Source organism: Molossus molossus, unplaced genomic scaffold, assembly GCF_014108415.1.
Source record: "Molossus molossus isolate mMolMol1 unplaced genomic scaffold, mMolMol1.p scaffold_m16_p_14, whole genome shotgun sequence".
NCBI lineage: Eukaryota > Metazoa > Chordata > Mammalia > Chiroptera > Molossidae > Molossus > Molossus molossus.
This window is the reverse complement of record NW_023425349.1, coordinates 6,645,194-6,657,650: the sequence shown is the minus strand read 5'-3', so window position 1 is coordinate 6,657,650 and position 12,457 is coordinate 6,645,194. Positions and strand designations below refer to the sequence as shown.

At 46.8% G+C, this 12,457-nt stretch overlaps 1 protein-coding gene across 6 annotated transcripts in view; it reads left to right on the top strand.

The window, feature by feature from the left end:
• Window positions 1-10,457, top strand: part of ODF2 (outer dense fiber of sperm tails 2) — a 37,619-nt gene extending 27,162 nt beyond the window's left edge. For 2 of the 6 annotated variants that reach the window (XM_036260689.1, XM_036260693.1), the window contains exons 14-21: window positions 237-372; window positions 3,409-3,519; window positions 3,641-3,745; window positions 4,913-5,071; window positions 6,380-6,480; window positions 8,195-8,357; window positions 8,753-8,878; window positions 9,567-10,457. In XM_036260689.1, coding sequence (XP_036116582.1) covers window positions 237-372; window positions 3,409-3,519; window positions 3,641-3,745; window positions 4,913-5,071; window positions 6,380-6,480; window positions 8,195-8,357; window positions 8,753-8,878; window positions 9,567-9,755 — 1,090 coding nt within the window. In that variant the 3' untranslated portion in view covers window positions 9,756-10,457. The remainder of the gene's footprint in view (window positions 1-236; window positions 373-3,408; window positions 3,520-3,640; window positions 3,746-4,912; window positions 5,072-6,379; window positions 6,481-8,194; window positions 8,358-8,752; window positions 8,879-9,566) is intronic. The other 4 variants (XM_036260690.1, XM_036260687.1, XM_036260691.1 and 1 more) reach the window with 4 other exon arrangements.
• Window positions 10,458-12,457: the final 2,000 nt, after the last annotated feature.

The window sequence follows — 12,457 nt, the reverse complement described above, 5'->3', positions numbered from 1 at the left end:
AGACACATCTCAAAGGTTGTTATCAGAGGTGGGATACAGGGGAATGCCACCAGGAGCAAAGCCAGGGCAGGACATACAGCTGCTTCTCAGGCTGGAGGTTGGGGAGCAGGCAGGGAGCCAAGAAGTCGGACATGACCTGAGTAGGAACACTTGAACCCACTCCACACAAGGACCCAGGCTCCTCAGAACCTATGTAATTGATTCTCCCTGTCTGCTTTCTCTTTGTGACCTTCAAGCCGAGTAACAGATCTGGTAAACCAACAACAAACCTTGGAGGAGAAGATGCGTGAAGATCGGGACGGCCTGGTGGAGAGACTACACCGGCAGACTGCGGAGTATTCTGCATTCAAACTGGAGAATGAGAGGCTGAAGGTCTGTATTCAGAGCCACGGCTGAGACAGATAGGGGACAGCAAAGAGGCCAATGGCTGGGCATTCCTGGTTGGGCCCCAGTGATCACAATGAGGGTCTTCAGAGGGCCTGGAGGGAGCAGCGTGATGAAGAAGCTTGAGTCAGCCCTGGCCGGTTTGGCTCAGTGGTTAGAGCATCGGCCCATGGACCAGAGAGACCCGGGTTCTGTTCCGCTAAGGGCATGTACCTCGGTTGCAGTTTGTCCCCAGCCCTGATTGGGGTTGTGTGGGTGGCAACCACTCCGATGTGTCTTTTTCACTTCGATGTTTCTCTCTCTCCCTCCCGCCCTATCTGAAGATAAATGCAAAAAATGTCCTCAGGTGAGGATTAAAAAAAGCTTGAGTCAGAAAGGCCTAGATTCAAGTCCTGCCTCTGCTCTTACTGGCTACAGGATGTTGGTGAGATATGTCATCCTTTGTAGCTGCAGATTCCTTAGTGGGGGGAAATGAGGTCCAAGTGAGAATGTGGAGATGCACGTGAAGTGCCTGACATGCCACGCAACTTGGCACATGCAATAGGCCTGACTTTGAGGTTAATGTTAACTCTCCTAGGGGGCTACTGGGTCCTTCACGTGAACTGATTCTCACTTTAACCTCCCAATAATGCGATGATTATCTCTCCTTTATAGAGTAAGGAAACTGAGTCTTGGAGAAAGGTCCAGTTTCTTGCCAAGATTTTGCCCCTGATAGTTTTGGAGTTGGGATTTGAACCTGAGTCTGGAGCTCTAGCTCTTTTTTTTTAATTTATTGATTTTAGAGAGATGAAGGGAGAGAGAACTAGAAACATCAGTTTGTTGTTCCACTTATTTACGCATTCACTGGTTGATTCCTTTTTTAAGAGAGAGGAAGGGAGAGGGAGAGAGAGAGAAGAAACATTGATGAGAGAGAACATCGACTGGCCGCCTCCTGCATGCTCCCCACTGGAGATTAGGCCCACAACCTGGGCATGTGCCCTGACCAGGAATCGAACTGTAAACCTCTTAGTGCATGGGTCGATGCTCAACCACTGACCCACACCGGCTGATTCTTGTATGTGCCCTGACTGGGGATCGAACCCATAACCTTGGCATAGTGGGATGATGCTTGAACCACCCGAGCTACCCAGCGAGGGTCTTGAGCTGTAGCTCTTAATCTCTTACTATACACCCTCCTAGAATGCCAGGGGTGAGAGGCACCTGAACAGAGATTGACATTTCAGAACCAGGTTTGACCTTGGTTTTCAATTGATCTGGTCAGGTTGCATTAATACCTAGGTTTATTTGTTTTACTAATTGTTTTTGTTTGTCTGTTAAATAAGATTGACTTTAAGTAAGTACAACATAGCCCAGCTGGTGTGGCTCAGTGCTGATTGAGCATCCCCCCATGGACAGAGAGGTCCTGGTTCGATTCCTGGTCGGCACCTGCCCAGGTTGCAGGCTCAATCCCCAGTGAGGGGTGTGCAGGAGGCAGCCAACTGATGTTTCTCTCTCACATCAATGTTTTTATCTATTTCTCTTCTTTCCTCTGCCTCTAAAAAAATCAATAAAAACATCTTTTTTAAAGAGGTGGGGGATGCTCTCCTTGGAAAATTAAAAAAAAAAAAAAAGTAGGTACAACATACAAAAATGAACACACTTTGTCCATCAGTCATCCTGATTGAACCTTACTAGCATCCCAGTGACATTGCCTGGTTATCCCCTGCAAAGGGTGACATTTATCCTGATTTCTGTCATCACAGACTAGTTTGCCTGTTTGTTTGTTTTTTCTTCATTGATTTTTTGTTTAGACAGAAAGGAAGGGAAAGGGAGAGAGAGATAGAAACATTGATGAGAGAGAACATCTTTTGGCTGCCTCCTACACGCCCCCGCTGGGGACTGGGCCAACAACCTGGGCATGTTTCCTGACCAGGAATCCAACTGGTGACCTCTTGGTTCATGGGTCGATGCTCAGCCACTGAGCCACACCGGCCGGGCGAGTGTCTGTTTTTGAACTTTGTGTCTAGCTTTTACTCAGCATTATGTTTGTGAACGTTACTCATGTTGTGTGTGGCGGTTTATTCATTCTCAGTGCTACACAGTATGGCTACACCATAATATATTTGTCTATATTGGATGTGTATTTTTCCAGTGCCTCCCCTTCATACTAATATTCACATTCAAAAACATACATACCCATTCATCCATTATGCTGCAGCTTGCTTTCCTCATGCAACATTTCATGGATGTCTTTTTAGGTCAGTTTTGGGTTTTTTTTAAAGCTTTATCTCTTCTAAATGACTGCTTATTATTTTATTGTATTGAGATACATGATTTATTTTGTCCCTCAGGTGAGCATCTGGGTTGTAGGAAGACATTTATTGACCACAGAAGTAGTTCGTAACGTAGTTGTTGATAGAATATGTTGCAAAACAATAAGTATGGTATAGTCCCAACCTTGTTGAAAAACAAAATAGCTACACAATTGTTAATATATAGCCATAAACCAAGGTATGCATCTTTTTCATTTTTGTTGTTAATCTTCACCTGAGGATATGTTTCCATTGATTTTTTTTTTTTTTTTCGATAGAGTGGGAGGGAGGGAGAGAAACATCTATGTGAGAGAGACACATCGATTGGTTGCCTCCCACATGATCCCACCTGGGGCCAGGGATTGACCCTCCAACCCAGGTACATGCCCTTGACTGGGAGTCAAATCTGAGACCCTTCAATTGCAGGCTGATGCTCTAACCACTGAGCAAAGGTGGCCAGAGCTCATGCATCTTAATTTCATTTTTCTTGGTCTTCCTCCTTTTTTTTTTGCTGACTATTATTGCTGTTGTAATGCAAACAAGAAAACACACGTATATTCACTTGAGTTGGTCATGTTAGGAGTCGTCTGGCCTGGTGCTTCTCTGAAGAAAACCACTGGTTGGGTTTGAATAGGTGGGATTTCCTTTTGTTAGCCCCTTGGGGTAGGAACTGAGGGTGGGGTGGTCACCTGCTCTGGAACCTTCTTGGTTACTCACGGGCCACCTCTTCTAGGCTAGCTTTGCTCCGATGGAGGACAAACTCAATCAGGCTCACCTCGAGGTCCAGCAGCTGAAGGCATCGGCTAAGAATTATGAGGGGATGATTGACAGCTATAAGAGTCAGGTATGCCTCTTAGCAGGCTGGGAGGTTAACCACGAGATCTTTCCTGGGAGGGGTTGGGTGTGGAAGTTTTCACCACAATTTAGCTCTGCCCAAGACACCCTGATGCTTTGTTGGTTCCTAGGTGATGAAGACCAGGTTGGAGGCTGATGAAGTGGCTGCCCAGTTAGAACGCTGTGACAAAGAGAACAAGATCCTTAAAGATGAGATGAACAAAGAGATTGAAGCGGTACTGCTCCCCTACCTTGCTTTCTTCCTCCCTCCAATGCTGTGTCTGTCAGTCTGTCCCTTGTTTGCCTTTGACCCTCCCTGGTGTGGACAACAAAGATTAACAAATGTTTTTACTGCTGGACTGATTCTATTGTCTACGTGCTTTTTTCTTTGTCTCATCTCTTCTTGCTTGTGCTTCTTTATCTCCTCCTCCCTCCTGGTTTTTCCTTTCTCCAATTTCCTTTAAAAAAAAAAAAAATCTCTCCTGCTTGAGCATCCAAGTAGATTCAAATCCACAGATATGCCATGTCTTAGGTGTGCCTATTTCGTTCTGTGTGGTGTCTTTATTTTATGCCATCCAGAAATGTGCCTCCCATCCTGTTCCCCAAAGAGCCTTATCTATTTATTTATTTTTTGTTAATTCTCACCCAAGGATATTTTCCCTTTGCTTTTAAGAGAGAGTGGGAGGGAGGGAGGGAGAGAGAGAGAGAGAGAGAGAAACATTGATGGGAAAGAAACACATTGATTGGTTGCTTCCCGCATGACTCTGACCAGGCCAGGGATGGAACCTGCAACCCATGTACATGTCCTTGACTGGGAATTGAACCTGAGATCCTTCAGTCTATGGGCCGACGCTCTAACTGCTGAGCCAAACCATCCAGGGCAAGAGTGTTGTTCTTGTAGAGATGGTTTGGCTGACTAGAAGCAAAGGGAATCATCTTAGTAGTAATCTTAGTGATAACCTTGGGCAAGTCACTGCCCTTCTCTAGTCCTCGTTTCCTTTTTTTAAATCCTCACTTGAGGGTAGTTTTGTATTTATCTTCAGAAAGAGTGGGAGGTGGTGGTGGGGAAACATCGATGAGAGAGAACATCGATTGGCCGCCTCCTGCATGCCCCACGCTGGGTATCGGGCCCACAACCTGGGCATGTGCCCTGACTAGGAATCAAACCAGCGACCTTTTGGTGCATGGGTCATTGCTCAACCACTGAGCCACACCAGCCAGGCGGTGGTTGTGTGAAGTAACTGAGTAATTCAGAGAGCCCTTAGCATAATCCCTGGGTCCTGGTAGTGTTATTTGAAGATGACTGGACACCGGCAGAAGGCCTGCGGGAGGGCAGGCTGCACTTTTTTACCTTTCAGTTGCTGGGCCCTTCCCGACGGTGGGCTTTTTCTCCCCCACTCCAGGCACGTAGGCAGTTCCAGTCCCAGCTGGCTGACCTGCAGCAACTGCCTGACATCCTCAAGATCACAGAGGCTAAGCTGGCAGAGTGCCAAGACCAGCTGCAGGGCTATGAGAAGAAGAACCTCGACCTCACAGCCATCATATCAGATCTGCGCAGCCGGGTAAGGGACTGGCAGAAAGGGTCCCACGAACTGGTCCGAGCAGGGTCCCGCTTACCAAGATGAGCTGCACGCCCCCCAAGGGAGGACCACTTCCTTTTTCTTGGCTGCCGTTTCCGAAAGGAGTGAGCTATCATCAGTGCTGTGAAATAAAAGTCTGGTGTGCCAAATGCCTCGTGTTTGCACAAAGTGATTATAGCTATAGGAGCCGTCACTCCCTGGAGTTGTTGGGCCCTCCTGCTGTTACCCTACCCCAGGGCTCCAAGTCTCCACCTGCCTCCGCCCTTCCTGCTCTGCAGCTGTCCTCAGCCACGCACCCACAGCACCAAGTCATAGGTGTTCTTTTCCATTGTTCTCTTGCTTTAGCTGCCTTCCCTACTCAACAGTGCCACTGCCTGAGATTCTGTCCTGAAAGAGAGCTCCCTTTCTCCCAGAAGCAATCTGCCTCTGGGGTACTGGAACTGTCCCTGCAATGCCTAAGAAATATATGCCTCTCATATGCAGTGTGACCTTGGGCAAGGCCCTTCCCCTCTCTCGATCTGCTTCCTGCTAATAATAATAAAAGTAGCAGCCATTATTTTGAGCACATGCCCTGCGCTCCACCATTCTCTCATTTAATTCTCCCTGGAACTTTGTGAGGTGCATTATTTCCCCGTTGTACAGAAAGCAGCCCAGGGCATAGAGGGGAGAAGTAATTTCCTGAGGTCACAGAGCTGATACTTAGTCAACAGTGGAACCCAGCCAGCTCTGGTTCCCAAGCCCATGTTCTCAATATCTTCAATTACCTGCCTTCTCTTGAACCTGAACATCGCAGGGCCTTGCAAGCCCAGATACCTGAGGCCTCTGTGTAAAGCATCCCTCTGGATATCTTCTCAAACTTGCCAGCCTGAAAGAATTGATAGCTTTCCTGTTGCCTTGCCTGCACTTCTCCCTGAGTAAGGGGAGAGTGAAATCAGCAGTACCAACAAAATAATCGGGGAAAAGCTCCCTGATGTGTCGTGTGGGCCTGCCATCTGCTTCTGCCTTCTCATGTCTGCCCTGGATCCTACTGAATGGCCCTCCTGATCAAGAAAGTGTCGCCGTGATTCTTCAGGATCAAACCTGGCTTCTCTCGGTGCAGGAAAGCCCAGAGTCTTGAGGGCTGGGCCTAATCTGTCCCTGCTGTCCTCTCTCCTCCAGGTTATGCTTTGAGACTTGGATGCCTGCTGAGGGCTGTGTGCCTCTCCTGGGTGTGGATTACAGGTCACAGGGAAAAGGGAGGGCCATACCAGAAGTTCCTTCGTAAACCAGTCTGTGTTCCTGTCATTTTAGATCGAACATCAGGGGGACAAGCTGGAGATGGCAAGAGAGAAACACCAGGCTTCCCAGAAGGAAAATAAACAGCTGAGTCTGAAGGTGGATGAACTGGAGAGGTTAGAGGCACTTGGTCCCATCTCTGTCCTCTTCCTAGGACCTGAGACTTTCAGCCACTTAGCTGCTTTGGGCTTAGTGTCCGGAAGTGTTTGAGGGACTCAAGGCCCTGGAAGGTACTAGGCAGACCTCAGAGGAAAAGTTGCTTTCATCGCAGTGGTAAGCATTGTGGGAAAGAGGAAGGTGATCTCCGGCCAGGGGTGACGCTCCAGAACAGTGTGGTCAATATCAGACCACCCAAAGGCACCACGTAAAAGGCACACTTTGTCCAAGCAAACCAGCAGGGCCTGTACGCTGTGGTGGGGAGTATTTTCTCCCCACTCTGCTCTGTGTTCTTGATCATTCCTTTTTTTTTTTTTTTTTCTTCATTGAATTTTAAGAGAAAGAGAGAGAGACATCGATGAGGGAGAACATCGATTGGCTGCCTCCTGCATGCCCCCCACTGGGGAATGGGCCCACAACCTGGGCATGTGTCCCGAGCAGGAATCAAACTGGTGACCTCTTGGTGCATGTGTCGATGCTCAACCACTGAGCCACACTGGCTGGGCTTGCTTTCTTTTTTTGTCTGGCTGGGCTTTCTTGATCATTCCTGAGACTATTCTGATTCTTCTGTTTCTTATGGATTGTTGGAGGCAGTCAGAGGTGAAGACTACACCTTTACAAATCAGAAGCCCTGGCTTTGGGTCCCATTATTTAATCCTTTTGAACCTCTGATTACTAATCTTGAGAAAAGAATCAAGGGAGGGAAAATAGTGTAGCTCATGGCGTTATTGTGAGTCTTCAGTCATAATCTTCAAAGGGCTCAGCACATTACCTGGCATACAGAAATGTACAGTATAGGTAGTGAGTAGTTGGTATTATCCCAATTTAAACATGAGGAAACTGAGCTCGGGGAGAGGTTAAGTGACTTGCCCAAGGTCACATAGCTGGTAACTGGCAAGGCTGCAATTAGCCCCTTGACTCTTCCTCCAGAGCTTCTAGCATCTGTAAAATGAGGGCTAGAGCCTTTGTTTCAGAGATGAAAGGACTGAGGTCCTGGGAGGCTGCAACTGCTCATGCAGCCTACAAGTAGAAACTTGAACCAGGTGGTCACCTGGGTTCTACCCCCAAATCTGCTTTGCTGGCCTCAAACATGCAGCTGGATTCAGCAGGACTTGCAGAGCTCCTTATATTGGAACACGTTCCAGAAGTGCAGTGAGGACTGTGCTTGCACATCGGGATAGTCACTGCTGCCCCATGGCTTGTCACACAAGGTACTGAGTGGTCCAGCTGAAGTCCCTTTGCTGAAGGAGGCAGCAGCGAACAGAAGAAGTTGAGGGCATGGGTTTTGGTGACAGGCCTATCAGCTGTGCTGACATTGGGTCAATAATTTCACATCTCTGAGGCTGAGTTGCTTCATCAGTAAAGGGGATGATAAGGGAACCCAACCTCCTGAGCTACCTACTGCTGTATTATGTGTGATGGTGTGCACACTTAGCACAGCCCTCTGTCAGGCTGTGCTTGCTTTTCCCGTTCATACAGTTCTCCAACCAGCTGCTCCAGTTGCAATTCCTTGCCGCCTGGCTATCAGCAGATTCCTTTGGTTTATTCCTGTGGCTCCTTGGAGATTCCCTGCGTGATGAGAGCCCTGGTCCAGGGGTGGCTGGCAGCCCCCTGGCAGGGTGGAACAGGACAGGTATGGGGATGAGCAGGATCTGATAGAATGCTTTCACCTAGGAAACTGGAGGCGACCAGTGCCCAGAATATCGAGTTCCTACAGGTGATTGCCAAGCGGGAAGAGGCAATCCACCAGTCCCAGCTTCGGCTGGAGGAGAAAACACGGGAATGTGGGACCCTGGCGAGGCAGTTGGAGAGCGCCATTGAAGATGCTAGGAGGCAGGTCAGTCTCAATTCCATTACTAACTAATTCTGTGACCTTGGGCAAATCACCTAACCTCCCTGAGCCAATGGGGATAGAGTAGTACCTGCCTCATGATTTCACCATAATGATCAAATGGGCAATTATTATAAAGGACTTGGCCTTGACTCATGAGTGCTCATTTAATTGTTGCCTGCCTAGGACTCAGGTGTGCCATGTCTTAGGTGATGACTTGTGGGGTGTTGGGAAAAGGCATATAAAGATGGTTGCTGGGTTCCCATAGTTATCTCCCATTCTGAGGCTCCAAAGAACTCTCCATGGTGATGTGCAAGTGTGGTCCTTGAGACCAGATAGTGGAGTGGGCCAGATGTTCACCCTGTCAAGTAGGCACTTCCACCTCTGTTCCTTCTGGGCAGGTGGAACAAACCAAGGAGCACGCTGTCTCCAAGGAACGAGCAGCCCAGAACAAAATCCTGGACCTTGAAACCCAGCTGAGCAGGACCAAAACTGAACTCAGCCAGCTGCGGCGGAGCCGTGATGATGTGAGTCGGGCTAGAGGGCCGGGGACAGAAAAGAAGGGAATGGATTGAGATTTTGGTTTTGAGGGGCCTGCACGGCAAGGTGTTTTATTGTTTTATGAACATGATATGGTTTAATTTTTCTACAATCATTTTCTCATCCCTGAAGGATATTCCAGGCAGATCCATTGTTTTATTAATGGCTTTGTTAAGACCGTTTACACACCATGAAATTCACTTTTTAAAAAAATATTTTTTTTTCTTTATTTATTTTAGAGTGAGAAAAAGGGAGAGGGAAAGAGATAGAAATCAGTCAGAGAGAACATCAATTGGCCGCCTCCTGTATGTGCCCTACTGGGGATTTGGCCCATAACCTGAGCATGTGCCTGACCAGGAGTCTAAACAGCGACCTCTTGGTGCATGGGTCGACGCTCAACCACTGAGCCACACTGGCCGAGCCCATGAAATTCACTTTTATACCTATTTAAATTGTATAATCCAGTGGTTTTTAGTATATTCAGAGAGTTGTGCAATCATCATCACAATCTAAGTTCAGGATATTTTCAGAAAGAAACCCTATACTCATTAGCAGTAACTCCCCACTCCCTTCCCCATCAGCTCCTGGCAATCACAAATAAAGTCTGTGTGTCGCTGTGGCCTTGTCTATTCTGAACTTCTCACACACGTACCCATGCTCCGTTTCTCCTCTTAGGCTGACCGCCGCTACCAGAGCCGGCTGCAAGACCTGAAAGATCGCCTGGAGCAGTCGGAGAGCACCAACCGCAGCATGCAGAACTATGTCCAGTTCCTCAAGTCGTCCTATGCCAATGTGTTTGGGGATGGTCCTTACACTACCTACCTGACCAGCTCTCCCGTCCGCTCCAGATCTCCTCCTGCCTGAGGCCGCAGTCTTGGGCCAGGAGCCGGATTGATGCCATGGGAACTGACGAGTTGCCAAGCCAAACCTGGAAAGCCTATTGGTTTTCCTCTCCCTTCCAGTGATGAAGTGTGTTCAGGATCTTGTCCTTAGCTACGGGCTGCATGGAAGTCCCTAAAGCAGCAGGGGATGAAGAAGCAGGAACCACTTAGTTCTTTCCTCTCTGCTAGAGTTACCTGATGGAAGTTTTTAATTATCTTGCCAGGCCTTAAATCCACTACTATGAGATAACAAAATTTTAACACACCATGACTTCACTTATTTGTTTCCCAAGAGAATGTTTGGACTGGACTTTTTCTTCCAGTCCCCTTACAGCCCTCTTTCTAGAAATATCTTTCTTAAGCATTCTCAGACCTGATCCAGCAAGAGCTGTAGAAGTCCTCACCACCCCTCTTGGGTTGTGAGCGTGTTCACTTCCTCTTTTCCTTATTTTATGGGTGCGGTGTTTTCACCAACCTCAGTGAAAACCTCTCATACTCGAGTTTCCTTGAGGTCACTTGCCCCCACACACTTCACAGTAGACACACAAGGGCTTACGTCCAGTTGGCCTTTCAAAAGTGTAATCCCAAGATCATTGATTTTTGTTTCTCTTTGTTGGGTTTGTATCTATGGAATGCATTTATCCTTGAAATATCTGTGTTGTTTTACAAAAAGTTTTTATAATCAATATTTAAGACTCCATGGATGATTTCCTTTACCTCCCCTCCCCTCCATCCCTCTTCTAAAAATGATTAAGTAAAATGCTGCATGGGAGCCAGTAAATATTTTTAAAGTGCATGGAATATTAGGCTTTTCATTTCATTTGGGGCCAGGTAGTTTCTTTGTGTGCTTTCTGTGAGATGACTGGGGGCATTGCTCATTGTTGGGGGGCAGATCACATAAGTGTTAGGAAGTAGATGAGATGTGTATATATTACTGGGCTTCTAGTTTTTTAAATCCTCACCTGAGGATATTTTTCCAAATATCTTCAGATAGAATGGGAAGGGGAAAGAGAGAGACACATCGATGCAAGAGAGACACATTGGCTGCCTCCCACACAACCCTGACCAGAGCCAGGGAACAAACCGCAACTGAAGTATATGCCCTTGGCCAGAATCAAACCTGCGACTCCTTGGTCCGCGGGCCGACACTCTAACCGCTGAGTCAAACCGGCCAGGGCTATATTACTGCTTTTTAAATGTGAACTGGTTTCTGAATAATATATTGACTATTTTTTGTTCTCTCCACATTTTTCATGTATTTAAAAGAAAGAACAATTTTAAAAAAATTGATCTTAGAAAGAGAAAAACATTGATCGGTTGCCTCCTGCACCACCCTAACCCTGGGATCGAACCTGCAACTTCGGTATGTGTGTTCTGACTTGGAATCAAACCCACCACCTTTTTGGTGTACAGGACAATACTCCAACCAACTGAACCACACCAGCCAAGGCAACAAATTCTTTACAGAAAACAAATTTGGTACTGTGCCGAACCCTAACCTTTTCATTCTAGCTGGTATTAGCCTTCTGGGTGATCCAGTCTTGCCCTCTCTCAGCCACTCTAACCCAAGTCCAAAACTCCCGAGAATTCTCCTATGTCCTCAAAGGCAGTGGGCCCCACCTGGGCATCTGAACTTCACGACCAGAAAACTGCCCCCCCATAAATTTTGGTGACATTTGTAGTTTCCACATGTTACTTTTGCCAAGGAAATTCTGAAGAAACAACTACCAGCTACCATTGCCACAAAGCCAAGCCTGTTTTCACACCCTTAACATTAAATGGACTTGACTTGCAATGTATGAACGACCTTCCCAAGAAAAGACAGTTGGCAAACTTATACCAAAGTGCATACCTATTTATATAATTCATTATTTACATCAAACCAATGAATAATACCTCAGTGCAAAGCACTGGTATTTATTTTTTTTCCTTTATTGATTTTTAGAGACAGAGAGAGAGAGAGAGAGAAACATCGATAAGAGAGAACATGAGTTGGCCGCCTCCTGCATGCCACCCACTGGGGTTCAGGCCCACAACCTGGACATGTGCCTTGACCAGGAATCGAACCAGCAACCTCTTGGTGCATGGGTCAATGCTCAAACAGTGAGCCACAGCGGCTGGGCATGTTTTCCTTTGTCCACAGAGAATTTGTGAGGGGGGAAAAATAAAAATAAAAATGTTTATATGGCTTCAAACTCCAGAGAGAAGCCTTCCTACCTCAAACTTGATCCTATAAAATGGGAAAAAGAGTCAAAAGTTAAAGGGTCCTAATTAAAGCTGGTTCTGGGTGATGGTGAATCATATTTATTAAAAAAAAATTTTTTTTCTTGATTGATTTTAGAGAGGAAGTGAGAGGGACAGAGAGATAGAAACATCGATGAAAGAGAACATGGACTGGCCTCCTGCGTGCTCCCCACTGGGGATTAGGCCCACAACCTGGGCATGTGCTGTGACCTAGAATCGAACTGGTGACCTCTTGCTGCATACATGGACACTCAACCACTGAGCCACACCGGCTGGACCATATTTATTTTTATTGATATTTACATACCATAAAATTCACCCTTTTAAAGTATATAATTTAGTGGATTTTATTCATTTTTTAATCCTCCCTCGAGGATTTTTTTTCCTATTTATCTTCAGATAGAGTGGGAGGGAAAGAGAGAAACATCAACTTGAGAGGGA